This window comes from Pleurodeles waltl, chromosome 11 (genome assembly GCF_031143425.1).
Source record: "Pleurodeles waltl isolate 20211129_DDA chromosome 11, aPleWal1.hap1.20221129, whole genome shotgun sequence".
Lineage (NCBI taxonomy): Eukaryota > Metazoa > Chordata > Amphibia > Caudata > Salamandridae > Pleurodeles > Pleurodeles waltl.
In genome coordinates, this window is record NC_090450.1 from 48,682,099 (window position 1) to 48,709,007 (window position 26,909).

The window sequence follows — 26,909 nt, forward strand, 5'->3', positions numbered from 1 at the left end:
TCACTCAGGCCAAGCAGCGCTTTAGTGTTGCTGACTGCGGTTGACGGACACAGTGGCGCCGCAGTGATGGCGCGCTTCTGATCACCTCTAAGCACTCCGCAGAAATGTGACTTTGTAGCTGTGGGTTGCTTCTGAGAGTCCGGGGCATGTTGCCTGTCCAGCACGTGACGAAGCTGCAGTTATGCTGCTGTTCGTGGACTTTCTCTCATGTGTTCCTACTCTGACTTGTCCCATCTGCGGGTCACACATGGAGTGCTGTGCAGAGCCGGGCTCTGGCCGTGGAAGCTGCGCTCATACCGGCCAGTTGATACCCTTTACTTCCCCTGCCTCCTCCGCATTGGTCGGCGGCACTTTTGGAAAGCCCCGCCTGACGCAGAGGCGTGCCCGGCTCTCCTCTCCATCCTGTCCCAACGTGAGACTGTCCAGAGAAGTCGCTGCATCTCCTACTGCGAGGACCGACGTCTGCGGCTGTCACTGGGGGGTGAGAGGCTGCGTGGACCTTTCTTACCAGAGGTTCTTGTTACAGCCCAGGAGACCGAACCCCTGTATCCTGTACAACCCCAGCCTGGCGCAGACGGAGAACTAACTCCCCCACAGCCTGCCCGAGGGCCCTGGTGCAGAAACCCGCACTGGCCCCTGCTGGACGTCCCTAGGGAGCAGGTGCAGAGACTCGCTCTGCCCTCTCTTGTACTGCACATCCCCGGCCTGTCCAGGGGCCCTGGTGCGGAGACTTGCACTGCCCACCTCCAGCCTCGTACAGCAAGCTTCAGCCCTGAGGCCCTGGTAGAGAGACTCGTTCTGTCCTCTGTTGCACTGCCCACCTCCAGCCTCGTACAGCAAGCTTCAGCGTGCCGAGGCCCTGGTGCGGAGACTCGCTCTGCCCCCTGTTGCACTGCCCTCCTCCAGCCTCGTACCGCAACCTTCAGCGTGCCCTGAGGCCCTGGTGAAGAAGGTAGCACTGCTCCCTGCTGAATTGCCCAGCTCCAGCCTTGACTGCTAGCCTCAGCGTGCCCCGAGGTCCTGGTGCAGAGACTTACACTGCCCCCTGCTGGACTGCCCACCTCCAGCCCCGTACTGCAGAGTTCAAAGTGCCCTGAGGTCCTGGTGAAGAAAGTTGCACTGCCCCCTGCTGATCTGCCCAGCACCGGCCTTGACTGCAAGCTTCAGCGTGCCCTGAGGCCCTGGTGAAGAAAGTTGCACTGCCCTTTGATCGACTGCCCAGCCCCAGCCTTGACTGCAGGCTTCAGCGTGCCCTGAGGCCCTGGTGCAGAAAGTTGCACTGCCCTTTGATCGACTGCCCAGCCCCAGCCTTGACTGCAGGCTTCAGCGTGCCCTGAGGCCCTGGTGCAGAAAGTTGCACTGCCCCCTGCTGGTCTGACACCTCCAGCCTCGTACTGCAAGCTTCAGCGTGGCTTGAGGCTCTGGTGCAGAGACTTGCACTACCCTTTGCTAGACTGCCCAGCTCCAGTCTCGCACTAGAAGCTTCAGCTGCCCTGAGGCCCTGGTGCAGAGATTTACACTGCCCGGCCTGGACTTCCCAGCTCCAGTCTTGACTGCAAGCTTCAGCGTGCCCCAAGGCCCTGGTGCAGAGACGTACACTGCCCCCTGCTGGACTGCCCAGCTCCGGCCTCGTACTAGAAGCTTCAGCGTGCCCCAAGGCCCTGGTGCACTGCCGTATACTGCCCCCTGCCGGACTGTCCTTCTCTAGCCTCTACTAGAAGCTTCAGCGTGCCCGGAGGTCCTGGTGCAGAGATTCGCATTACCGCTTTCTAGACTGCCCAGCTCCTGCCTTCCCTAGGGCAGGGACCTGCTGCAGAGACCTATTCTGCCCCCCTGCCGCAGGTACTGCTGCTTTCTGCCCCACACCCAGTCCCCGGCCTGACATGGCGTCCACGAGCCTGCAGTTTATCGCTTTCTTCTCGAGCATCGTCGGTTGGATCGGGGTGGTGGTCGCCGCCGCCACCAACGACTGGATCTTGACCTGTAACTACAGTATCACCACCTGCAGGAAGATGGACGAGATGGGCTCCAAGGGGCTGTGGGCGAACTGCGTCATCGCCAGTGGACTGTTCCTCTGCAAGCCGCTCGCGGACATCCTGCTACTGCCAGGTAACATCCCTGCTTGGGGACAGAGAAGTATGTCCCCCTGCGGACCCTATTGCCAGGCAGACCCCCCTGCATTAGGTACAGATCTCTTCCAGGGCAGAGTGAGAGATATACTCCTGCAGACCCTACCATCCACAGACCCCCCTGCTGTAGGTACAGATCTCTTCCAGGGCAGAGTGAGAGATATACTCCTGCAGACCCTACCATCCACAGACCCCCTGCTGTAGGTACAGATCTCTTCCAGGGCAGAGTGAGAGATATACTCCTGCAGACCCTACCATCCACAGACCCCCTGCTGTAGGTACAGATCTCTTCCAGGGCAGAGTGAGAGATATACTCCTGCAGACCCTACCATCCACAGACCCCCTGCTGTAGGTACAGATCTCTTCCAGGGCAGAGTGAGAGATATACTCCTGCAGACCCTACCATCCACAGACCCCCTGCTGCTGAGATAGCCCTCGGTGGTGTTTAACTTGTGTTGGTGGTTGGATCATTGATTTTTGGTTGACGGCCCTTATTTTTCCCCAGCGGACTTTGAGCCAGAAAAAGGGAGAGGGAAACTAAGAAGGGGGAAGATAACAACGAAATACTGTAGCAAAGTGAGAAAGCAAGAACCTACAAGGGTGATATAAAGGGTCGTGGGGTGTCTGGTGTTGGGTTACAGGGACTTGAGGTGGAATCAAGGCTACGGCGCCTCGGCAGGCCCACATTCTGTGGCTCTAGTTGCGGGCTTCTGAGCAAAACTTTGGGTCGGAACACATATAATATTTATACACTAAGTACTAGAAGGGCAGTGTGAGAGATTCCCCTCGAGTTCCTAACACCCACAGCCCCCCTCCCCTCCCCACTCACACACACTGGGCATCTCTATGCCAGGACAGGGTGAGATACGTGCGTCCTACGCAACACACACCGGACCTTCTGCTGCTGGGACAGGTCTCTGCCAGTGGAGTGTGGAAGATATTCCTCTGCCCTTTTTCTCGCCAGGGTATTGTGGGAAATATGTCCCTAATGCGCCCCATTTACTTAGTGCCCGCTCCAGTTCCCTTCCAGCCTCTGTGAGAGATACAGCCCTCTGGGCATCCTGTCACCCACAGACCTCTTGATGGAAGGTCATATATCTCTCTCAGGGGTCTGTCAGATCGCTGCCCCTGCCCACGCAATGAGGCACAACACGCGCTGCTGGAACATAGATCTCCAAGGGGATGTTACACATTTGCCCCTTCCCAATGTGCTACTAATAGCAGCTGCCTAAATACCCCCTAATGCCAAGTAACACAGTTACAAGTTCAGTGTAAGACCTCTCCTATCATACCAGCTCTATTACAGATGGTGCCTACTGCTGTGACACACATCTGCCTGCGCCCCCCGCCCCGCTGGCACACACGCGCACACACTCAGCCCCCGTAGGCAGTTTGAAAGCGGTGCCGCTCAGCGACTGGCACACCCACGCACACATATACAACCTCGCACACACACTCGACGCCCCGTGCGGTATGAGAGCGTTGCCCCTCTGCTGACTGGCACACAACCGCGCACACACACGCACTCAAACCCCCATGCAGTATGAGACCAGTGCACCCATGCTGACTGGCACACATACGAGCGCGCACATGCACACCCTCTCAACCTCCTATGCACTATGAGTGCGACGCCCCCCCCCCCCCCGCTGACAGGTCCACACGTGCACACACATACACCCCCCATCCGCCAACACACACTCAACTCCCCATGCAGTATGAAAGGGTGCGCCGTCTGACTGGCAAATATGCACACCCACTCAACTTCCTATGTAGTATGAGTAAGAAGCCCCCCTGCTGATTGGTACGCACACACACACATCCGGCGCACACACACTCAACTCCCCATGCAGTATGAGAGCGGTGCCACCCTGCTGACTGACGCACGCACACACGTACCCATACGCAGACACACATTCAACCCCATGCAGGATGCGTCTTGTGCACCCTGGTGAACCTGTCCCAAGCAGACATTACTTGCAGAGACAGATCTGTGCCAGGACAGAGTGTGGGCTGTGCAGTTTGTCCACCCTGCCACCCCACCCCCACTGCTTTTGGGGGAGATTTAGGATCGAAATGGCCAGTAGGGTAATCGGGCGGGGCCAGAAAGGCCAGTCTGAGAGGTCAGTGTGTTTTCCAGTTTCGGACCGGTTTATGGCGAGCCAGTTTCTACACTGCTGTTTTCCAAGACATTAACACAAATATTGCCCACAGCTGCATGCGGTCTCCCACTCCTTGCAAACATCTGTACCGCGTCTGTACAGGCGCAAAGCTGCCCCGATTTGCATAAAGCGAGACACCTTTTTAGCTATCTGATTCTCTTATGGGAACCAACATTATTTTGGTGCCTGGTAATATGCCGTGTCCCAGTCTGACCCTGAGCAGCTTGCTGCTATGGCAGTGGAAGCACTGCGGGCCCTGCCAGGCGGATCACACGCTCCCCACTGCTGCTGGGCACCTGAGGTCAGCGTGGGCACCGTGCGGCCGCCGCAGCCTGCTACCCTTTCTAACACGGATCTCCACTAGGGCCAGGGCTTTAACTGAGCAGGTACTGTCCATTACCTGCACGTCTTTAATATGTGAGGGAGCACTTATAAGCACTGCTGCATTGCATTTAATGGGGGAGTACCGGCACTTCTAGGGAGTAAAGAGGTACTCTAAAAGTGAGCACCTTCACTTCTATAACGCCACTTATAGACTAGGACAGAGCAAGAGCTGTGATGCTTTGTCCAGTCCATCACACAATGCCCTACTACTTCTGGGGCAGATCTCAACCAGGACAAGATGGGCTTTGGGCCCTCCCCTTAGGTGCAGCTATAGCCCCTTCCATTGTACACGCGCTAGTGCAGTGAGTGATGCTGGTCTTGCTGGTGTGCCAGCTCTCTGCTAGGACAGAGTGTGATTAGGGTGCCATGCCCACCGTGACACATACACACCCTGCAGAATCCGACGCACGAAGCAGGGTTTTGACAGGACAGACTGACACACGCGTGACTCCACGCCCATCACTACTGCTTCGAATCCATATTTCTGCTAGGACAGTGTTGGCACTATGTTTCATGCCCACCCAGCCTCACACTGCCCTCCCCCCAATTTCCTACTAAGTAGATGGGGATAATTCCTCCATCTGCTCCCCAAGGGGCAGAAAGACTGTTTTCCTTGTTTGAAGGGGTGGGGGGCATGGCCATGCCCCTGCTGGGCAGCCCCCACCAATACAAAAGATTAAAAAACAAATCCCTGATGTCTAATGGGCTCTCTGTCCCTGGGGTGAGTGGGGTAGATGGGGATAATTGCCCCCCATCTGCCCTCCCCCAGGAGGCACAAACAGTTTTCCTTTTTGAGGAGAGGGCATGGCCATGCCACTGATGTGCCTCCCCACAAATAAAAATAAAATAATGCCAGGTGTCCAGAGGACTTCCTGCCAGGGGTGGCAGATTGGGTAATTGTCCTTATCTGCCCCAAAAGGGGCAGAAAGTCTGTTTGGCATTTTTGGGTGGGGGGCATGGCCATGCATATGCAGGATAAGCCCCTACAAATGACAAAAAAGCAAAGGTAATCCCTGGTGTCTCTTGATTTTCTGCCTCCTCCTCCAACCAGGTGGCAGATTGGCTTAAAAATAGGGTCAATCAGACCCCCCCGGGAGGGGGGAATATGGCCAGAAAATGTCCTTGTAATGGGGAGCGACCCTTGCCCAAGGGGTGGCTCCCTAGCATGTATATCTGGTTATGTCCCTGGTGTCTAGTTGTATTCTGCCCCCTCCCCAGGGGCCAGTCTGCACCCGGGGTGGGTAGAAAACAACCAAATTAATGTTCTCATTATAGGAATCAGCCCTTGCCAAAGGGACTGCTCCCCTCCAGAAAAATAAATCCCTGTTGGTCTAGTGGAGTAGATCCCTTCTTGGGGCTCACCCTTGTTGAGCGATCCTCCTTGGGTGATCCCCAAGCAGGGATCCATTTCGGAAGGGTACCTTTGGAAAGGGGAGATTTTCTCCTTTCCAGTGATATGTCTCCTGTGTACTTTAGTGATCGGGGGGGCTGAGATAGCCCTGCGAGACACAAAACAGTGCAAGTGAAAGCGCACCATGCTCACCCATCCTTCATTGTAGTAAAAGAAAAGGTGAAAAAATGGAAAATGAAATCCCTCTGCTGTATGACAGCGGAGGGATTTCGTGGTCATGTGATGAGGATGGAATGGTTCCGTCCTCAGCACACTACCACCGGTGTTGCAGGCGGAACCATTCTGTCCACAACACCGATGGGGTTAAATAGACTCGGACCTACACATTCAATCTAAAACGCTGGTACTATCCACATTACCTGTTTGCTCATACTTTCCCATTCAATGTATTGCAACAGTGCTGAAAGGTACTGGTACTCTCCCCTTCAAAATAAAGAAGTACAGGTACTCAGTTCCTGAAAGCACCTGCCCATTTGAAGCACTGCTTTAATACGTTGGTTTCTAGCTGTGCTTTTCTCCTTTTCTCAGCGTTGTAGGCTTACAGTTGATTATAAAGACTGGAGATACCTTCATTGGACCTGATGTTTAGCTTCATTCATTTTGTAGTAGAGGCAGGGTTTTCACTTGTTTAACATTGAAAAGTTTTTTAAAAAACTTTTTTGTTTGTTTTACTTTTGGGTAAATTGCTGTATGAACTCCCTAGCACACCAAGGTCATCTGAAAGTTGGTTGCAGGCACACATAACATTTTATGCTCTGCCAGGTTATCATAGACATCTGGGAGTGTACGTATAAGTTGGACCAGTACTCCAATGTCTTGATCCAATGGGTTATCTGACCCAAAATTTAGATCACTTATTTTACTATGTGCCTGGATTAGACTTGAGCTAACATGCACACCTGTTACTGCAACCAGAGGATTCCCCACCCCTGCCATGAAGGATGTGGAAACCATATGGATTTAGAGCTTTCACCACCAAAATGGATGATTTCGCAGATAGACTTAACAAGTGTTTGTCAATTTGACAGATTTTATCTCAATGTTCTCTACTGCAGAATTTATATTATATTGTGCAAGTGCTGCAAAAGCATCTACAATACAGCAGTACATTGTAAGTACTCCCATTCACCACCCAGGGATACGCTTGCGGTTTTCCCACCGCATAGGGGGTTTCATACTTACTTTTTACTTCCTTTTACTCCATATTGTAAACAGATTTTTGTAGATGTAGTGGACGAATATTCTCTCTAGACAGAGCAAATTTACTGCCATCTTTTATGATGTACCCACAGGACTTGAAAAGGCGGTATTTGCAGAAATCCAAAAATGTCTACACCTGCAATTTGACCTCTCACTATAAAAAAACAATAGCTTTTATGGCACATTTTTCATTACAATCCACCCCTAAATCTGTCCACCCTTAAATCAACTCTTAGCCAAAGCAGGGAGAGCAAGCATGTCACCACGGAATTAAGTGTAATACAAAAAACACGGATCAAAATTAAACCATGTAACCAATGCAGCAATGCACAAGCCTCACCTCTAAAAGATACAAACAAGCATTTGCAATGCAATAGGTCGCGCATATTTTGAACAAGTTAATTGTCACCTTTTGACAACAGCGTCCACGAGCAAAACCAAAAAAAAGCATGAGTGGAAACTGAGAAAAGAAGACTTAACAAAATAAAATAAAGTTAGCTTTAGAAAATAAATCTTTGCAATTTTATTTGTCCTGCTGGGCACATTTTTGCCAGTCACAAGCCTTTTGTTTGTGGGGCACTGGAAGTTAGAAGAAAATAGTTCCTCAATCATATCTGGAGTAGCGGACGGGCACTAATTAAGTTAAAATCCACACAGAGGAACGGAAATGATGGCAGACATGGCTTGATGAATTATGAGGCTGTACAGAAGAGTGCCATGCAAACCAACAAATGGTGAGCATCAGACGGGCTCCAAGCCCTTTACTAAACACAACAGTGTCTCACATGCGTGAGACATGCACTAGCGGATGCACTCGCAGGCTCGATCCTAAAAAGCACTTTCAGGAGAGTACTCTAATAACCTGTGTAAAGTAATATTTATGACATGTCCGTCCTTCTTTGTGTAGAGATTGTTTCCAACAGTTTCCTTCTTTTTTTATGTTCAAAAGCTGTTGTTACGTGTCTATCAAACTGAATCATCTATGCACATATTCTGACATTGTATGATACAACAGGCTCACCCACACTTTCCCATGCATCAGTCACTCCTTGTTTCCTATGTTTCCCCAGCTGTGCCTGGTGGAAGTTACTTTGTTTCTACTTGCACGAGTTTCGAGGGCTGACTCATTGCACTGCCAATGAATACCATTTTGTTAAATGCTCTGGACTGGGAATGTTTTCATTTCTTCCTGTGGGAGTGGAAGGCCACGCTTGGATGTTTTTTCCTGCTGGGAAACAGTCTCAGGAAACAAATAGTGACAAGCTTCCGTGGCACACAGCCCCAGAGTGAGAAAGGGAGCCCTGTTGGCATTGTCTGCCTTTGAGCAGCCATCTCCTCCTGAATTCCAGTGTGTGGTAGTATTGGCCTATCTTTGTTTTGCTGTTATCACTCATAGTGCTGCAAGTGGAGACAATGTCCTGTTTCTCAATTGTGGAGCTGGTGTCATTTTCGTGCTTGGGACTTCTATGAACAGGCAAGTGGCCCTGGGATATGTTGCTACTAGAATGGCGTGTTGTTGATCTCTTCTATGGGATGATTAAAAGGCCCTTGTGCAGGAAGCTGAGTTCCAGGAGCAGCTGCGCGCGCGTGGACAGGATAGGGATATTGCACGCGACTGCTAATCTTGCTGTGTTGGCCTAATTCCTGCTTCCTGTTGTCCTTGACAGCCTACATCCAGGCCTCCAGAGCACTGATGATCACAGCCTCCATCCTGGGCCTGCCTGCTGTCCTTCTGCTCCTCTCCTCCCTGCCCTGCATCCGGATGGGCCACGACCCGGGTGCGGCCAAGTACAAGCGCTTCCAGGTTGGAGGGATCCTAGTCATGATTCTAGGTAAGGCAGGCAACATGCCAACAGTATCTGATTGTAGGGTAGGAAAGAGGAATGTTGTGAAATAGATAGAGGAGCTCAGTGGTACACCAGGCATGGACAAGCACAAGCACTTCCAGGTGAAAGGCATCCTTGTCTTCACCCTGCTAATGCTGACAACACACCCACAACATCTGATGCAGCAGGAATGTTGTGCAAATAAATAAAGAAGCCCAGTGGTTAACCTCCTTTTCTTGATAGAATTGAAAGCAATTCATGAAAGTCTAAAGTCATTTCGAAGCATACTTAACACTGCAATCCATGAACCAAATTGTGATTGTTTGTGCAGAAGACTGTCTATTAAATGTGTGTTGGGGAATGGTGTTGCTGTATGTTATGTCACATAACTTTGATGCTATGCAGTAATTGTCTCACATTGCTATGTCGTCGACAGGCTGTGATTCCTCTGGAAGTTGTTTTAACTCCTGTCCTTGAGGGATACCTTCAGAATTTCACGTGGATGCAGTGTCCATGGCTTCTCATGGCCAAATTTCTACCTCCAACTGTTTGTGTTTCCCACTCTTGGTTGACTTCTTTTGACTCCCTGTCTGCCCTTGTCTATGTTACGTAATGTTACTTGGTACCTGATTAAAAGCCTTTATTCGATTGTTAATAAACCACCATCAAAAATCACAAATACAACCACTGATAAAAAAAGTACATGTAAAAAAAAATACCCATTAAACTACAATAAATATCTGAAACCAAAAATAAGACAGGATGAATAATTACAGGTTCATAGCAGCATTCCAATACAGAGCCCAGCATCTGAAGATAAAGGAAAGCAGGTCTGCATTGATATAAGTCCCTCGATTTTAGATGGGGAGCAATTAGCTTCATCGTGGATAACTGTACATAAGACAGAACAGCACCAGATGGTCCAAAGTCTGCAGAGTGACACCATCACAGGGACAAGGTAAAATAAAATTGGGACCAAACTGGCCAGGGCGAAAACAAAGACTATGCCGTATTGAGCCCATCCAAAACCTGGTAAGCAAAGACCTCTCCCAAGGGTTTTTGATGAGAGTTGGTTTTAATGTTCTTACAAACTTTTCTGAAAGATGTCTCCAAGGTCCTAATTTTGCTTGTTTCCCTGGTTAATTCAAGAAACAGCCCTTTCACCCTTTTCCCATCAGCGTTACCAATAGACTATGGGGCATTGTACAATTCTGAATGACCACGATTGATAGCTAAGTTTCTAACATAAGATGACAAGGGAATTTCGTGCCCCAGGTAACAGTTAAGACTCTGTAGACGTTCAGCAAAAGTGCCAGATGCATCATTATGATGAAGGCTTGCTAGAGGGAGAAACCTATTAGCATTGGTGATGGGGGATGTTCCCGGATTCTAGGCGAAGAGTTCCCTTTCAAAGGGCCGCAGATGCTTATAAAGGCATCCCAATGTCACAAAACTAATAGTCGTCAATGAGAATGAAAATAATTCAACATTCGCCTCGCAAGGGAGGGAGACCCACAGTTAACCCAATAGAGTCCCCATTTAGATGTTTACTACTCGGACCAACCTACCCCACCCTTCTAGCAAAAAAAAATGTTTCTGTGCTCCCTCACAATAAAATTGGTGTTGTTACTTAGCCAGTGATATACCTTGTTGGATAACTGGAGGGTAGTTTCCACTGAGGTTGAGGTAGTTCAGGGACCCCTGTCATTACAACTACATAGTGGCAGCATTGGGGAGGAGGTTTCAAGTAGGCAAAGTAACCCTCCCGTGGGTGTGGCTACTTGAACCTCCACTATGCCCTCCTCTACTTCCTAGTTCCACACCAGAAATCTCCACTGCTCAAGATGTCTCAGTCTACCCGAGAGGGACACTAGGGGTTCTCTTCTCCCTAGCTCTTCCTGCCCCTGTGTTTTGAGATAAAAGGTTAATATTTGCAATAGAACAGTGATCTCTCTTTGTTCTGGTCTCCCCCTTTTAGGCCAACTCTAAACCACCCTGGAAATCGTTAACCTTTGAGCTGTTAAAGATTTTATCCAATTTCTTCGACAGTACAGTACGCATCGATGCCAACTAAACAATTTGTCAAACAGGGGAGCAACGCATTTTTCGATTAGCGGCCTTAACTTTTCCACTTCAATAGCCCAATTGGGGCCAAGGTCCTAGTAAGTTCTTTATCAGTACCATTGCCCAGTTCCTTCTTCCTATCAGGTCTCGGGCCTGATTTTACAGCCGGTATTTGCTTATTTTTAGATTTCCTTTTAAAGGCTGGTGCACAGTCACTCATATTTGATAAATCATTCCTGCTCTTCTCCATATAGTCTACATCAGGGACAAATGAAGAAATTGGTAGCACAGCAGTAGTCATGCATGTATTTTTCTGGCCAATATTAAATTGCCAACACTCTATAAAAGGTTTTCCATCTCCCTCACCTAAGCTTAGGCATCGTTCGACTAAATTGTTTTTTTTAAAAAATCTTCCCAATGACACGTGCCAGGTAAGTGTCCAAAGTGTTCACATTGGAGGATTTAGCAGGACAACCCTTGTCCTTGCCCTTATCTTTAACCTGACACAGTTTGCGCTTACCCTTTAGAAGCGGCTGCTTGAATCCAAAAACCAAGAAGAGTGGCCCTGCCTGGTCTCTTCCGGACGCTGATGGGTGCAAGACGGACCAGTCCTTAGCCCTGGCTTTTCCAGGGCACCGCCCGCACCCTGGGTGTCTTAACTGTGGTATAAGCGCCTCTGGTGGGAGTGGTAGACAGGCCCCTCCTCTCAAGACAAAGGACTCTGGTCCAGTGGGACCAGCACAGTCCGGGGTGTGCAAACACCAAGCCCCCAGCACACTGCCTCCGACGCTGCAGGAGTCTTCACTGCACTATAAGCGCGTCTGGTGGGAGTGGTAGACAGGCCCCTCCTCTCAGGTCAAAATACTCTGGTCCAGTGAGTCCAGCACAGTCTGGGATGCGCAAACACCAAGCCCACAGCACAGTGCTTCCTTGGTACTTGTATTGCATATCCCTGCTGTTGATGTGGCCTTTAGTAGCATAAGCTAATGCAGATTCTGCCAGGACCAGACTGATTAGCGGGGTGTTGTCTCTCTGTCCCATTGTCAGTGTTTGTGTGTGACTGTTCCATGTTAGCGCTTTGGTGTCAGTGACTCCTTGTCGTGGGTTTGATGGCTCCCTCTTTCAATGCCAGTCTCTCCATGCCCCAGTATCACTGAATGCGTCACCTTTCCCCAGTGTCACTGCATGTGTTTCCCAATGTCAATGAATGTGCCAGTTATAACATCGTGTTAATGAATATGTTTCCATGTCTATGTCTCTAAATGTGTCACTCTGGGACAGTGAACATGGATAACAGTGTCAGTGAATGTGTCTCTTTCTGTTCTAGGCAACGAGTCAAGTCCCATTGCACTGATGATACATAGGTGGTATGTGCCTTTGGTGCACAATGCCATCACGTCTGCAGAAAAATGAATGTGACTTTAATATATAGTTAAATTAATGTGCTTTTGCAACTTTCTTAAAAATTAAATGTGTGTGTGGGCGGTGTTTGGGTGCAACATTAGTACAGTGAGTAGAAAATGGAGATTGTAGGTAGAATATATTTACATGAAACGAGAGTAAAACAAATATAGATACATGAGTGTTGTGGGTACACTGTTTAAGTGGGTAAATGTGCACTTTGTAGAGAAACAAAATGCAAAATAATGACCTTCATAACACTTGACTAACATGTAAATCCACTCATGTACACTCTCTACTGTGCATAGGTGCACATTTGAGAGTTTGGGGAATTCATTCTTAGCAGTAGTTCAGAAAAGCTGAGCCACTCCAAGTTTCCAAGAGTATTTTTGGGAATGCCATGTGATATGTGCTATTTTCTTAACACTTAGTCGCATGAACAATACAACATCTCATTGGTGGACGTGGCCCGCTCTGCAAATGCACAATTTTCCTTTTTATTTCTCCATATGAACACTTTCTCCGTGAAGAAATCACTTCTCCAATATCCCTACAAGGTTTGAGAGCATTCCTTTCCCCTTTCCAGTTTCCACCCTCGAAGGAGAGTTACTCCAGCACTTTGCTGGAGTAAATCTTCAACGATTTTCAGTGGGGAAAAAGGTCAAAGAATAGTTTGAAAATAGGCACACATTTTTAAGCTTGTCGGTGTTCAGAGACTCTTAAGGTCAACTTCGCCTTAATCAATCCACTTCTCAACCCATTCATAGGCTTAACTCTACAGATTCATGGTATATAATTACACAGTAGTAAAACAGTTTATTCTTAAAAGGTATCCTTGGAGGCTATCATACATTCTTAGCTGTAATAAGTTCGCAAATGGTTTTGTGAACAAGCAAGTGTTTGAAGCATAGCACTATTAAACTATAAAAGGGTAAGGAGAGGGCTTCCGCATAATTACTTTGAACATTTTGTTTACACAAAATGGTAGAATGAAGAAATTCCAGATTAGTTGTAATTTTGACTTCGGAGCCACGGAGATGTAATGGTTCCATACGAGGAGTCTAACTTCCTGAGATTCAGTATACCACTCAAGACCCATTGCTTTTTTAGGTCTTGGCTGTAGATGGCGCGCATGGGCTGTCTCAAACTGAGACATGCTGTATCTACATCATGGGCTTCAGCCCGCCAACAGGCTTGCCACTAGTTTGCTCCCTTGCCACTCTCCCATTGTTTCTCACCATTTGTCTATCTTTGTTTAGCCCTCCCAAGAACAGGTACCAATTACTAATATCCACGCACCGCGTGCATTTTAGGAAACATTTCTAGACTACTTTTTTATTTGGATCATTGAGCTTTTCTTCACGCACTCCTGTTTACATTTATTTCTTTGCTTAAGAACTTTTCACTCGCACTCCTGTTTACATTTGCTCTGAGAGTTCAAATTTGCTGTTTCCCGAGGGCACTGGTTCCCTCCTGAGCCCCCTCCCGCTTCAATTCTTGACCAATCACCCAACCCCTTCCCTCATCGCTGCTTGCCTCTCGATGGTTCAAAATACTAGATACGCAACAAACTATAGCTTGATGTACTGTTATACTTATTTTGTTTTGACAGTCAGTGTTATCGGTTCCCTCAGAATCATTTAAACACCTGAGGAAATTAGCCTATTACTTGGATGTTGGCACAGCAGATATTATACTCTTGGTGGTAACAATGGAATCCCAGTGGTTTATAATTAGCTGTATGAAGCCTTGAGACTGGCAGAATACAGATAGAGAAACAAAGTAACAATGATTCCAACATTATTTGTTCCTAAATATGAACTTTAAACTGACCCAAAATGCTATGAAACGATTGGTTGTGAAGCTGAAGGTGTAGAACGTTTGATGTTGAAAAAAATGCAAAGCTTGCACTGCAGTTCTCCAACAAAAGTACAACTTTTGTTTGCTTTCTCATGTACCACACCAGGAGCACATGGCAGTCTCTCTTACATGCTTCTCTCACCAGTGTGCTCTGTCAGTCAGAAGCACCATTTGCTTTTTCGCATCCTGTGGTCTACCTTACTGTCGCCTCTCCTCTGTGTGCTTCTGTCCCCTTTAGCCCACCCGTATGGCTCTCTGGGATCCACTCTGTTACATAACGACGAACACCAGCTAAACGACTGTTCTTCTGCCGACAACCCATATGTCAATATCACCAGCCCCAGCTTCATACATTAACTCAGGCGTGGTGGAGGGTCAGTGCATAACACACAGCTAAAACACATTAACATTGACAACGGCTGTAGCTTGCGGATTGCTGAGACCTATTGGCTTTGTCAATGCTTGTTACTTAATGCCGTTAGATGAGCTAAAATTTCTCTCTGTAGGTCACCAGCCAGAAATAAGAGTGTTAGTTATTACAGCTCACTCTTTCATGCTTGTATAGATGTGGCATATTATTAGAGCACATATTTATTTTTGATTTATAATAACACGATATGTCTATTAATCAATTCCAACAAGCATCCAAAGCGACGCTCATTCTGTGGGGCACAGCTATACTTGTCTGGCCTCTAGAATATCTCTAGAGTTCTATATAGTGTTGGTACGATATGATGTCGATTTCAACGGGGAGCTTACAATAAGGGCCCTACTGTAGGGTGCAACAGAAAACATAATCTGGCAAAACAAATGGGGGTTGAAAACTGTGGAATGTACCATAGTGCACATTTGGATACATAATGGGACATCAGCACCCCAGGAAGCTCTCAGGTGCTTGACTTTAGTATAGTGTTGAATTCTGAGGATGCAGATTTGGTCCTTTCACATAATCAGTGTTTAGGACTACTTAGCTTCAGCTGTGACTACCAAAAGAAGTGAAACTATCGCATACATCTTACTTGCTCTATCTCCACTATACCAAGGAACCAAATGGCATCCCTAACAGTATGTTGTTTTATCTAAAAAGGGTATGTAATGTACAAGTCTATCAAAAGAATATCAAACCTTCACCCACATCTTGTGGCATCTGTCATCATCTGGTCCTCTTCCGTGTGGAAATGGACCTTCACATCATGGAATTTGGTAATGCATCACAATAGCTCAAAAGATAGACAGTGATTGGGAGGAAAAATGAGTGTATTAATGACAAATACATCTGTTACCATCCTTCTTTTCCCTAGGCCTATCCCTCTCATTCCCTTGTGGATGTAGAAGGAATTACCAACCTACCACTGACCACAGTTAATCTGTTATGAACCTCTAAACATTGACATTCGGTGAGTTTAGGTAATCCTAACTTTATTCTTCACTCCCTTCCACACACAGAAATCAGGGGCCATTAAAACCATGTTCACGGTAGCATGTAAATGTGACAATATTTTCCTGCCTGTTACATTTGTCTAGATTCTCACACACATTTTTAAGTATAATTAAGGAACAAGGATCAGATGTTTACTCTACATTAACTTGTTAATTAACAGTGGAGTACGATTATTGCCCACCATCCTTATATATGTCCAGTGCATTGCACAATTTCAGAGGGTCAGCCAATAAGGATTTGGGTGTGGATCCCTCCTCTCGGACAGCTCTGTTATACTACCTTTCCCAGAAACCTTAATGAAGCAGTAGAATGGAAGAAGAAGTGGGGACCTGGGGTGTTCTGTGTGGAGATCCTCCATCCTGCAAACTCAATGTTCAACCTACAGTGAACATTCTCAGAAACATATGAGTAATGCAAATGGCGGGTGCACTGGTAATGTTCGTAAATCTTTGTACTGTAACTTGTGCATATTATTGCTTACAAAAGGTGCCACCAGCCATGACTTAACATCACATTTAGTAAAAAATAACCATCTCAAGCCTTACATCAGTTTGCCCTTGCAGGGTGATAGACAACTCCCCTGGGTGCCTCTATACCTCACAAAAACGTTGATCAAATTATTGCCTCTCCAGAGATGGTGAACTGGGTCAGAGCCTTGAAACAACATATGAGAGGAATTAATAGACTTTCTCCTCTTTCTCAGTGGTGCTCAGCAGTGCTGTCCATTGGAAGCGTCAAATCTGCAGGTTGGGACGCCTAGGGATTAACTCTGCCAAAACGAAAAATCCAGGGGCACAGCTAAAGAGAGAGGGATAACATCAGGCAGGACACAGTGTCTTTCCTGGTTTTTGATGCTGCACACATTGTGTGAATATCACAGATAAATAATTTCAGCATAAGCACACTGGTAACATTAGAAGCATAACCCTCAATGTAGCTTACATTTAAACTGCTGTAGTTACAGGGATGAATGAACAAGATTGAATCTCAAGCAACATACAGGCATTGGACGAGAGTAATTGTTGAGTCAAAAATAGGGCTTAGCAGGAGTTTTAAAAAGTTGAGCTTACGATAGTTTTGACTTGAAAGTCTCAAAACTTCCTAAATGTAGTTTGTGTTCTCCGTTTGATAAAGTTTACAATTGTTCAGCTTTATGGGAAAGGGTATCACTTCTGGCTGTAGTTACAAAAATGTTGTAGGCCTCTAGTACTATATAGAGTTAAATGCCTATATGCCACTAAATATATTCTATATCTCTTTTTACATTCTTCAAGTTAACATTAGGGTGTAACCTATTTTTCTAACATTCGCCATCATCACTTGTGCTTTATCTTGACATGTTGTGATGTGATTGTACTCTGTGTTATCTGAAAAATTGCAACATTGACAAGTTTATTTTAAAAAACTAGTTGCATGAAAGTTCCTGTAACCTAAGAAAACATTCCTATCAGTGCTTTCCCTAATGGCATGCACCCATTCTTATAGGTTTTAAACAAGCAATGGAAATGTTCAGTTCTCATCATAACATTTAACCCTTCTGAGAAGAATGTTTTAAGCACTCCTATAGTTGGCGGATAAGCAAATAGGGATAATGGTTCTAAAGTGATTTATCATTGCACAATGTGCAATTTAGAAAACCATAGGCTTTGCATGTGCATAACACAGACTCATAATATATTTTTTAAAAATTGTAAAGCAGGTCTGCTATTCCCTCCATGCCTTCTTCCTTGCAATCAGAGAATTTCTGTAGGAGTTGCAGTTGGAATCCTGCCTTATTGATATTAATGACAACATTCTTCGAATCCTACTTAATGCTCATTTTGCGCTGCAAAGGATATATTTGTTGGAGCATAAAATGTAGGTCGTGCCACAAAGCACTCAACATGAGCAAGGTACATAGAGCCATTAGAGATGCAGATAGGATCAAAAAATGTATTCAGCTGAAGACCACTTCTGTACGCAATATTAATTCTTCTAATCTTGGCAGTAAACACGGATTCAATTTTCAAATATTTTTAAGTAAATTATATACAAATGAGAAAATTACTCAAATGTGCATGGATTACAAAACTGAAGAAAAGGCAGGGACCTATTCACAAAGGTAATTTTAAATGTGTAGATTTTCTCACGTCTATTATTACTATTTTTTGCTATGTGTACTAAGTTAAATTAGTTCTTATTATCGTTGCACTAAAAACGTTCCAGCCCATTAAATTATCAAAATAATAAGCAATTACATACATAAAACATATTAATTTCATTTAAACATGTTATTGTTTGAAATATTTAAAAAACTCTCTCAGTACCATTTTTAGAATTAATTCTAATTTAGTAAATTGAATTAAAATGTATTTGTTTGATTCATTTTATTTTTATTATACGTTTAATACTTTTATTTAATTATTTGTGAACAAAAAGACCTATACTATGTGATTTCATAAAAAGAAAAGTTTAAATTCAACATACCTTTTAACTCCTTAAACAATATGTGTGTGTATAATCCAAAATTAAAAACATTTTTTTATTTAACATTATTCCCTATGGAGTGTTAAGTCCCTGCATCCATAGTTTGTTGCAGTATGTGTGAGTGGCCATGTGTAGTGCTGGTCTTACTAAAAAGCTGGGTTGAAATAAATTTACATAGTGTATTACTTCCTTTTTGCCTCTAATAACTTGAGCTGTGTCAAGGTGAAATACAAATAAGACATGGTTAATAATGTAATTGATAGAGAATATCTGTTTATGCATATCACTAGCAGACCTCTGCACATCAGTAATCGAGATGTTGAAATCTACATATTCAAATCACAATTCAACTTCCATTTCCAAGATCATTGATTAGATTTAAACCAAGGTACTGCTTACAACACCATATTCACCCTACTGGAATCAATGTGTCAGGTTTCCTTCCATGGGAGACCAGAGTACACCTTTTGTTCAATGTAAAATCTAGGGATCTTTCTGCACAAAGACCTTACCATATGAAACATATCAGCACTAGGTTAATTTCATGAATCTCAGATGGCTCAGAAACATCTTCCCTTTCTTGTTACTCCCTACTAGTTACATGCAAAATGCTTAGTTATCGAGGCATGGTTAGATACCTACCTCCTACCTATCAACGTACTACGCACCTCCTTCTGCATTCCCAAAAAACTGCTGTTTTCTCAACAGGGTGTCCACCATTACACTGCACATCTTCTGCTAGATCTTCTACTAGATCTCAGCAAGTATGGCCTTGTCGGTCCTTATTTAGCTCATCTATATTGGCTCACATATGGAAAGGCACAGTTTTAAATCTTTGTGCATTATGCACAAAGTAGTCCATTCGTCCTCACCGCCCTTCCAGGGTCAAAGGTATCAGCTCACAAGGACACTTTGGCCAAGTTCTGTCCTTTATGACCATAATCACTCATGCCCAATAAACATGGTTAAAGGAGGGACAGTGCTTTCGTATTTGCAACTTTTAGACACCACCGTTTATGAAGGGAAAAACAGAACATCCTACACTTTAGAATAACTTGCTACAGTTTCTCTTCATCTCTCAAAGGCATAAAAAAAAGACATAGGATGTTTGTCGTTCACAAAGTTCACTCCAGGCCTCTTTTCCTCCAAAAACACACAGGAACCCAGTGTGCTTGTGTGTTCTAAAATATAGTTTGGATTGAGGTTTAATTGGATTGGTTTCTTCGCACTGATATGTGACAGACATAATTTCATTATATTCTTTCAAGCCATTTTTATCAAAACAAGAGACTTCAATCTGGTCCTTCAAAAAAATACAGGTTTGACTCTCCTAACAAGAAGGCATGACTTCAGGGCCCATAAGTATATGTATTGTTATTCATTAGTTAAATCATCCACTTCCCTGAGGCATTGTAAAAAAACTATGGAAGCCTATACTACCACATGGTAGGAGTAGTTTAAATAACTTAATGTTCTCATATTTCCTTTAAACATGATACAGCTTTTTTCAGCTGTTGTGTGTTTTCATCGTCAAAATGGTATCTTGGTACTAATACACCTGTGTGTTAGCCAATTCTTGGGACTCATTTCATCAACATAGTAATGATGAAAGGCTGAGTGGAGTGTCCAATTTTCAGATCGCTGCTAAAAAGTAGCAAAACGACGCATGTGGCCTCGGGACAGCTCATTAGCAAAAGGTGAATGTTCACAAATAGAGATGAAGGTACAAAAGTATCTTTATGAAGTGGATGGATTGAGTCGCATCATGGAACACAGATAAAGATAGACAGGAAGAGAGTGGATAGTCCAATCGGTGCAGAAACCTTCTTAACAAAGGCATTGTTTACATTCCATTCAGTCTGAAGAAAGAGGGTTGAAAGGTGGAAAGAGGAAAGAAGGAAGTAGCACAACAAGAAAAACTTTAAAGAAGATTTAAGTCTTATGCAAAATTGATTGAAAATAAAAGCCTTGATGTTTTGGTGAACAATGTTAAAGTAGTGGGACAATCTATGATCGTCAAGGTCAGACTAATCACACTGTAAACCTCCTCAGTTCCTCATATTTACAAAAAGTTTACTAAACAAGTTAGGAAAGTAGCAAGAGACATAGGTCCATGTTACAACTTCAGAAAACCTCACAGGTACAAAACCAAGTAGCAAATATAGGCGGTCATTACGAACTTGGCGGCCCACACCGCCACATAATGCACCCATGGAGGGCCGCCATAGGCGGCCCTCACTCACTGCCAGGCTGCCTCCGTCAGGCAGCCTGGCAGCAGTCGGCAGGTCTGCATCATTATTCGACATGGCAGCGGTGCTGCCCCTCGGATAATGATCCCTTAGCCTCCAGCCTTTCCCTGGCGGGTTTCCTTGGCATGGGCAGTGCAGGGGCCCCTGTGCAGTGCCCCATCGCGCAGGTCGGGCAGTGATCTGCGCAACGGGTGCAGCTGCACCCACCACACAGAGGCATTGGCAGCGGCTCCATGTGGAGCCGCTGTCAATGTCCCGGCCAGGCATTCCTCTGGGCCGGCGGGCGGAAACAATGTTTCTGCCCGCCGGCCCACAGGAATGGTCATAATACAGCCGGCAGGGTTCCGGAGGCGCTGGCGGTCACGGAGAAGACTGTCAGCATGAACACAGCGGTTTTCACCACCGTGTTCATAATGAGGGCCATAGTCTTAAGCGTGAAAGCTCACAAACACACCACTGTTGCCTCTGAAGTCTTACAGTGGCAGACTACACCACAGAGGGTAACCTTTCCAGTGAACACATGGTTCTCATGGTCCAACATATCTTTCTAAATTATTCCACAAGTGCAAACTAACTTGCAACTTAACATCGGCATCCCTCAACATGATCACCCCTACTTTATTCAACAGAAATGAAGTCACAGAGAAAGCACAAGGTGGTCCTGAAACCTTGAATGGCCTATCCCTTGACATGAGAAAGAAACCAACATGATCTCAAGTTCAGAAGGGAATTGAAGACTTTTCTGTTCCCTCAGATTTCCCTGAGCTGAATCCCTGATTAACTGACTATGCGTTTATGACTATGGATTTGCTCCTGAGGTCACATATCTGTTTGTGATGAACAAGCTAGAAAATTCTGCAACTTTAGTTTGCTTTCAGTTTGGATCATTTGACTGAAACTATATTCTTCCTGCTACCAATATGCCCTAAAATGCAACCAGGTGGCTCCTGTTAAAAGTTCCTGTTTTTCTCCCTATGGGGAAGATAGGAGGCGTCACCTTCCTGGAGCCTATTTTACTTAGTAATGGTTACGATAGTGTCCGAGTTCCCCCAGTTGTGTGATGAAATCCCAATTCCTCTCATATGTAATTGTTAGGCAAGGCAGAGGGGACATTTTCCAGTGTAATAAGTTATTTCACTATCAACAAGTTTACAGTTTCATCAGTCACCATTTATAGCATTGGTATTCCATAGATCAATTTGTATTTTAAAAGAGAATTAGCCAACTTGTGGTTTGTTCCTTCTTTGATATGCCGGCCTGGGGCTTTTTCAAGGCTGAGATAGATGTTTGGTGTTTGCTATTAGATCTGTACACAACTATAAGTAGAGCATCGTAGATAGGAGTCCTTCCAAAAAGTTAGTTTCCTAGCTGGTTGGAATCAGGTGTGCAGGCCTCTCTACAGATGTGCTCATCTTTAGCGTGGAGGACCACAAATGCAGTCAATAATGCGTGAAGCACAGGTCTGATAGAAGTCAGGTGTGTGCGCCTTCCTATTGGAGTAGTCATCATTAGCATGGAGGCCTGCCAATGCAGAGTCAATACTGCATGCAGCACAGTTCAGGATACCTGATTGGAGTCAGATGCGTGCCTCCCTAAAGGTGTGATTGTCTTTAGCCTGGAGGCCTGCTGATGGAAAGTTGATACTCCATACATCACAGGTCAGGATACCTTATTGGAGTCACCTGCAACCTCCCTAAAGGAGTGCTCATTTTAGCATGAAGGGCCACTGATAGAAAGTCGATACTCCGTGCAGCACAGGTCAGGATACCTGATTGGAGTCAGGTGCCACCTCTCTATAGGAGTGCTCGTCTTTAGCATGGGGGGTACTGATGGAAAGTCGATACTCTGTGAAGCACAGGTCAGGATACCTGATTGGAGTCAGGAGCCACCTTGCTATAGGAGTTCTCGTTTTAGCATGGAGGGCTGCTTATGGAAGGTTGATACTCTGTGCAGCACAGAGCAGGGTACCTGATTAGTCAGGTGCCACCTCCCTACAGGAGTGCTCATCTTTAGCATGGAGGCTAGCTGATGGAAAGTCGATACTGTGTGCAGCATAGGTCAGATACCTGATTGGAGTCAGGTACATGCCTCCATATACGCGTGCTCATCTTTAGCATGGAGGGCCTCTGATGGAAACTTGATACGCCCTGCAGCACAGGTCAGATACCTGATTGGAGTCAGATGCCACCTCCCCTATAGGAGTGCTTGTCTTTAGCATGGAGGCTAGCTGATGGAAAGTCGATACTGCATGCAGCACATGTCAGATACCTGATTGGAGTCAGGTACATGCCTCCCTATAGGAGTGCTTGTCTTTAGCATGGAGGCCCGCTGATGGAAACTCGATACTCCGTGCAGCACAGGTCAGGATACCTGATTGGAGTCAGGTACATGCCTCCCTATAGGAGTGCTTGTCTTTAGCATGGAGGCTAGCTGATGGAAAGTCAATACTGCATGCAGCACAGGTCAGATACCCCATTGGAGTCAGGTACATGCCTCTATATAGGAGTGCTCTACTTTAGCATGGAGGACCGCTGATGGAAACTCAATACTCCATGCAGCACAAGTCAGGATATGTGATTGGAGTCAGGTTCCACCTCCCTATGGGAGTGCTCGACTTTAGCATGGAGGTCCGCTGATGGAAAGTCGATACAGTATGCAGCACAGATCAGATACCTGATTGGAGTCAGGTGCCATCTCCCTATAGGAGTGCTGGTATTTAGCATGGAGGCCCGCTGATGGAAAGTTGATACTGTATGCTGCACAAGTCAGATACCTGATTGGAGTCGGGTACATGCCTCCCTATAGGAGTGCTCATCTTTAGCATGATGGCCTGCTGATGGAAAGTAGATACTATATTCAGCACTGCTCAGATACCTGATTGGAGTCAGGTGCCATCTCCCTATAGGAGTGCTCGTATTTAGCATGGAGGCCCGCTGATGGAAAGTTGATACTGTATGCTGCACAAGTCAGATACCTGATTGGAGTCAGGTAAATGCCTCCCTATAGGAGTGCTTGTCTTTAGCATAGAGGCCCGCTGATGGAAAGTCGATGCTCCGTGCAGCACAGGTCAGGATACCTGATTGGAGTCAGGTGCCACCTCTCTATGGGAGTGCTCGTATTTAGCATGGAGGCCCGCTGATGGAAAGTCGATGCTCCGTGAAGCACAGCTCAGGATACCTGATTGGAGTCAGGTGTCACCTCTCTATAGAAGTGCTCGTCTTTAGCATGGAGGCCAGCTTATAGAAACTCGATATTCTATGCAGCACAGGTCAGATACCTGATTGGAGTCAGGTACATGCCTCCATATAGGAGTGCTCGTCTTTAGCATGGAGGCCCGCTGATGGAAACTCAATACTCTGTGCAGCACAGGTCAGTATACCTGATTGGAGTCAGGTGTCACCTCCCTTTAGGAGTGCTCGTCTTTACCATGGACGTCCGCTGATGGAAACTCGATACTCTGTGCAGCACAGGTCAGGATACCTGACTGGAGTCAGGTATATGCCTCCAGATAGGAGTGCTTATCTTTAGCATGGAGGCCCGCTGAAGGAAAGTCAATACTGTATGCAGCACAGGTAAGGATACTTGATTGGAGTCAGGTGCCACCTCCCTATAGAAATACTCGTCTTTAGCATTGAGGCCTGCTGATGGAAGCTCGACACTCCATGCAGCGCAGGTCAGATACCTGATTGGAGTCAGGTGTCACCTCCCTTTAGGAGTGCTCGTCTTTAGCATGGAGGCCCGCTCAGGGACAGATGATACTGTATGCAGCACAGGTCAGGATACCTGATTCGAGTCAGGTACATGCCTCCCTATAGGAGTGCCCGTCTTTAGCATGGAGGCCCGCTGATGGAAAGTCGATACTGTATGCAGCACAAGTCAGGATACCTGATTGGAGTCAGGTACGTGCCTCCCTATAGGAGTGCTCATCTTTAGCATGGAGGCCCGTTGATGGAAAGTCGATACTCTGTGCAGCACAGGTCAGGATACCTGTTTGGAGTCAGGTGTCACCTCCCTCTAGGAGTGCTCATCTTTAGCATGGAGGCCCGCTGATGGACAGATGATACTGTATGCAGCACAGGTCAGGATACCTGATTGGAGTCAGGTGCCATCTCCCTATAGGAGTGCTCGTCTTTAGCATGGAGGCCCGCTGATGGAAAATCGATACTCCGTGCAGCACAGGTCAGGATACCTGATTGGAGTCAGGTACATGCCTCCCTTTAGGAGTGCTCATCTTTAGCATGGAGGCCCGCTGATGGAAAGTCGATACTGTATGCAGCACAGATCAGGATACCTGATTGGAGTGAGGTGTCACCTCCCTTTAGGAGTGCTCGTCTTTAGCATGGTGGCCCGCTCAGGGACAGATGATACTGTATGCAGCACAGGTCAGGATACCTGATTGGAGTCAGGTACGTGCCTCCCTATAGGAGTGCTTATCTTTAGCATGGAGGCCCGCTGATGGAAACTCGATACTCTGTGCCGCACAGGTCAGGATACCTGATTGGAGTCAGGTGTCACCTCCCTTTAGGAGTGCTCGTCTTTAGCATGGAGGCCCGCTCAGGGACAGATGATACTGTATGCAGCACAGGTCAGGATACCTGATTCGAGTCAGGTACATGCCTCCCTATAGGAGTGCCCGTCTTTAGCATGGAGGCCCGCTGATGGAAAGTCGATACTGTATGCAGCACAAGTCAGGATACCTGATTGGAGTCAGGTACGTGCCTCCCTATAGGAGTGCTCATCTTTAGCATGGAGGCCCGTTGATGGAAAGTCGATACTCTGTGCAGCACAGGTCAGGATACCTGTTTGGAGTCAGGTGTCACCTCCCTCTAGGAGTGCTCATCTTTAGCATGGAGGCCCGCTGATGGACAGATGATACTGTATGCAGCACAGGTCAGGATACCTGATTGGAGTCAGGTGGCATCTCCCTATAGGAGTGCTCGTCTTTAGCATGGTGGCCCGCTCAGGGACAGATGATACTGTATGCAGCACAGGTCAGGATACCTGATTGGAGTCAGGTACATGCCTCCCTATAGGAGTGCTTGTCTTTAGCATAGAGGCCCGCTGATGGAAACTCGATACTCCGTGCAGCACAGGTCAGGATACCTGATTGGAGTCAGGTACATGCCTCCCTATAGGAGTGCTTGTCTTTAGCATAGAGGCTAGCTGATGGAAACTCGATACTCCGTGCAGCACAGGTCAGGATACCTGATTGGAGTCAGGTACATGCCTCCCTATAGGAGTGCTTGTCTTTAGCATAGAGGCCCGCTGATGGAAACTCGATACTCCGTGCAGCACAGGTCAGGATACCTGATTGGAGTCAGGTACATGCCTCCCTATAGGAGTGCTTGTCTTTAGCATGGAGGCCCGCTGATGGAAAGTCAATACTGCATGCAGCACAGGTCAGATACCCCATTGGAGTCAGGTAAATGCCTCCCTATAGGAGTGCTCGTCTTTAGCATGGAGGCCCGCTGATGGAAAGTCGATACTCCGTGCAGCACAGGTCAGATACCCCATTGGAGTCAGGTAAATGCCTCCCTATAGGAGTGCTCGTCTTTAGCATGGAGGCCCGCTGATGGAAAGTCGATACTCCGTGCAGCACAGGTCAGATACCCCATTGGAGTCAGGTAAATGCCTCCCTATAGGAGTGCTCGTCTTTAGCATGGAGGCCCGCTGATGGAAAGTCGATACTCCGTGCAGCACAGGTCAGATACCCCATTGGAGTCAGGTAAATGCCTCCCTATAGGAGTGCTCGTCTTTAGCATGGAGGCCCGCTGATGGAAAGTCGATACTCCGTGCAGCACAGGTCAGATACCCCATTGGAGTCAGGTAAATGCCTCCCTATAGGAGTGCTCGTCTTTAGCATGGAGGCCCGCTGATGGAAAGTCGATACTCCGTGCAGCACAGGTCAGATACCCCATTGGAGTCAGGTAAATGCCTCCCTATAGGAGTGCTCGTCTTTAGCATGGAGGCCCGCTGATGGAAAGTCGATACTCCGTGCAGCACAGGTCAGATACCCCATTGGAGTCAGGTGTCACCTCCCTCTAGGAGTGCTCATCTTTAGCATGGAGGCCCGCTGATGGACAGATGATACTGTATGCAGCACAGGTCAGGATACCTGATTGGAGTCAGGTGGCATCTCCCTATAGGAGTGCTCGTCTTTAGCATGGTGGCCCGCTCAGGGACAGATGATACTGTATGCAGCACAGGTCAGGATACCTGATTGGAGTCAGGTACATGCCTCCCTATAGGAGTGCTTGTCTTTAGCATAGAGGCCCGCTGATGGAAACTCGATACTCCGTGCAGCACAGGTCAGGATACC

At 46.6% G+C, this 26,909-nt stretch overlaps 1 protein-coding gene across 2 annotated transcripts in view; it reads left to right on the plus strand.

Moving 5' to 3' along the window:
- Positions 1-280: 280 nt before the first annotated feature.
- CLDN11 (claudin 11) overlaps positions 281-26,909 on the plus strand; it is a 51,990-nt gene continuing 25,361 nt past the window's right edge. Inside the window, exons 1-2 of one of the 2 annotated variants that reach the window (XM_069213020.1) lie at positions 281-481; positions 8,951-9,115. In XM_069213020.1, coding sequence (XP_069069121.1) covers positions 8,977-9,115 — 139 coding nt within the window. In that variant the 5' untranslated portion in view covers positions 281-481; positions 8,951-8,976. Of the gene's footprint in view, positions 2,110-8,950; positions 9,116-26,909 lie in introns of both variants that reach the window. The other variant, XM_069213021.1, reaches the window with a different exon arrangement.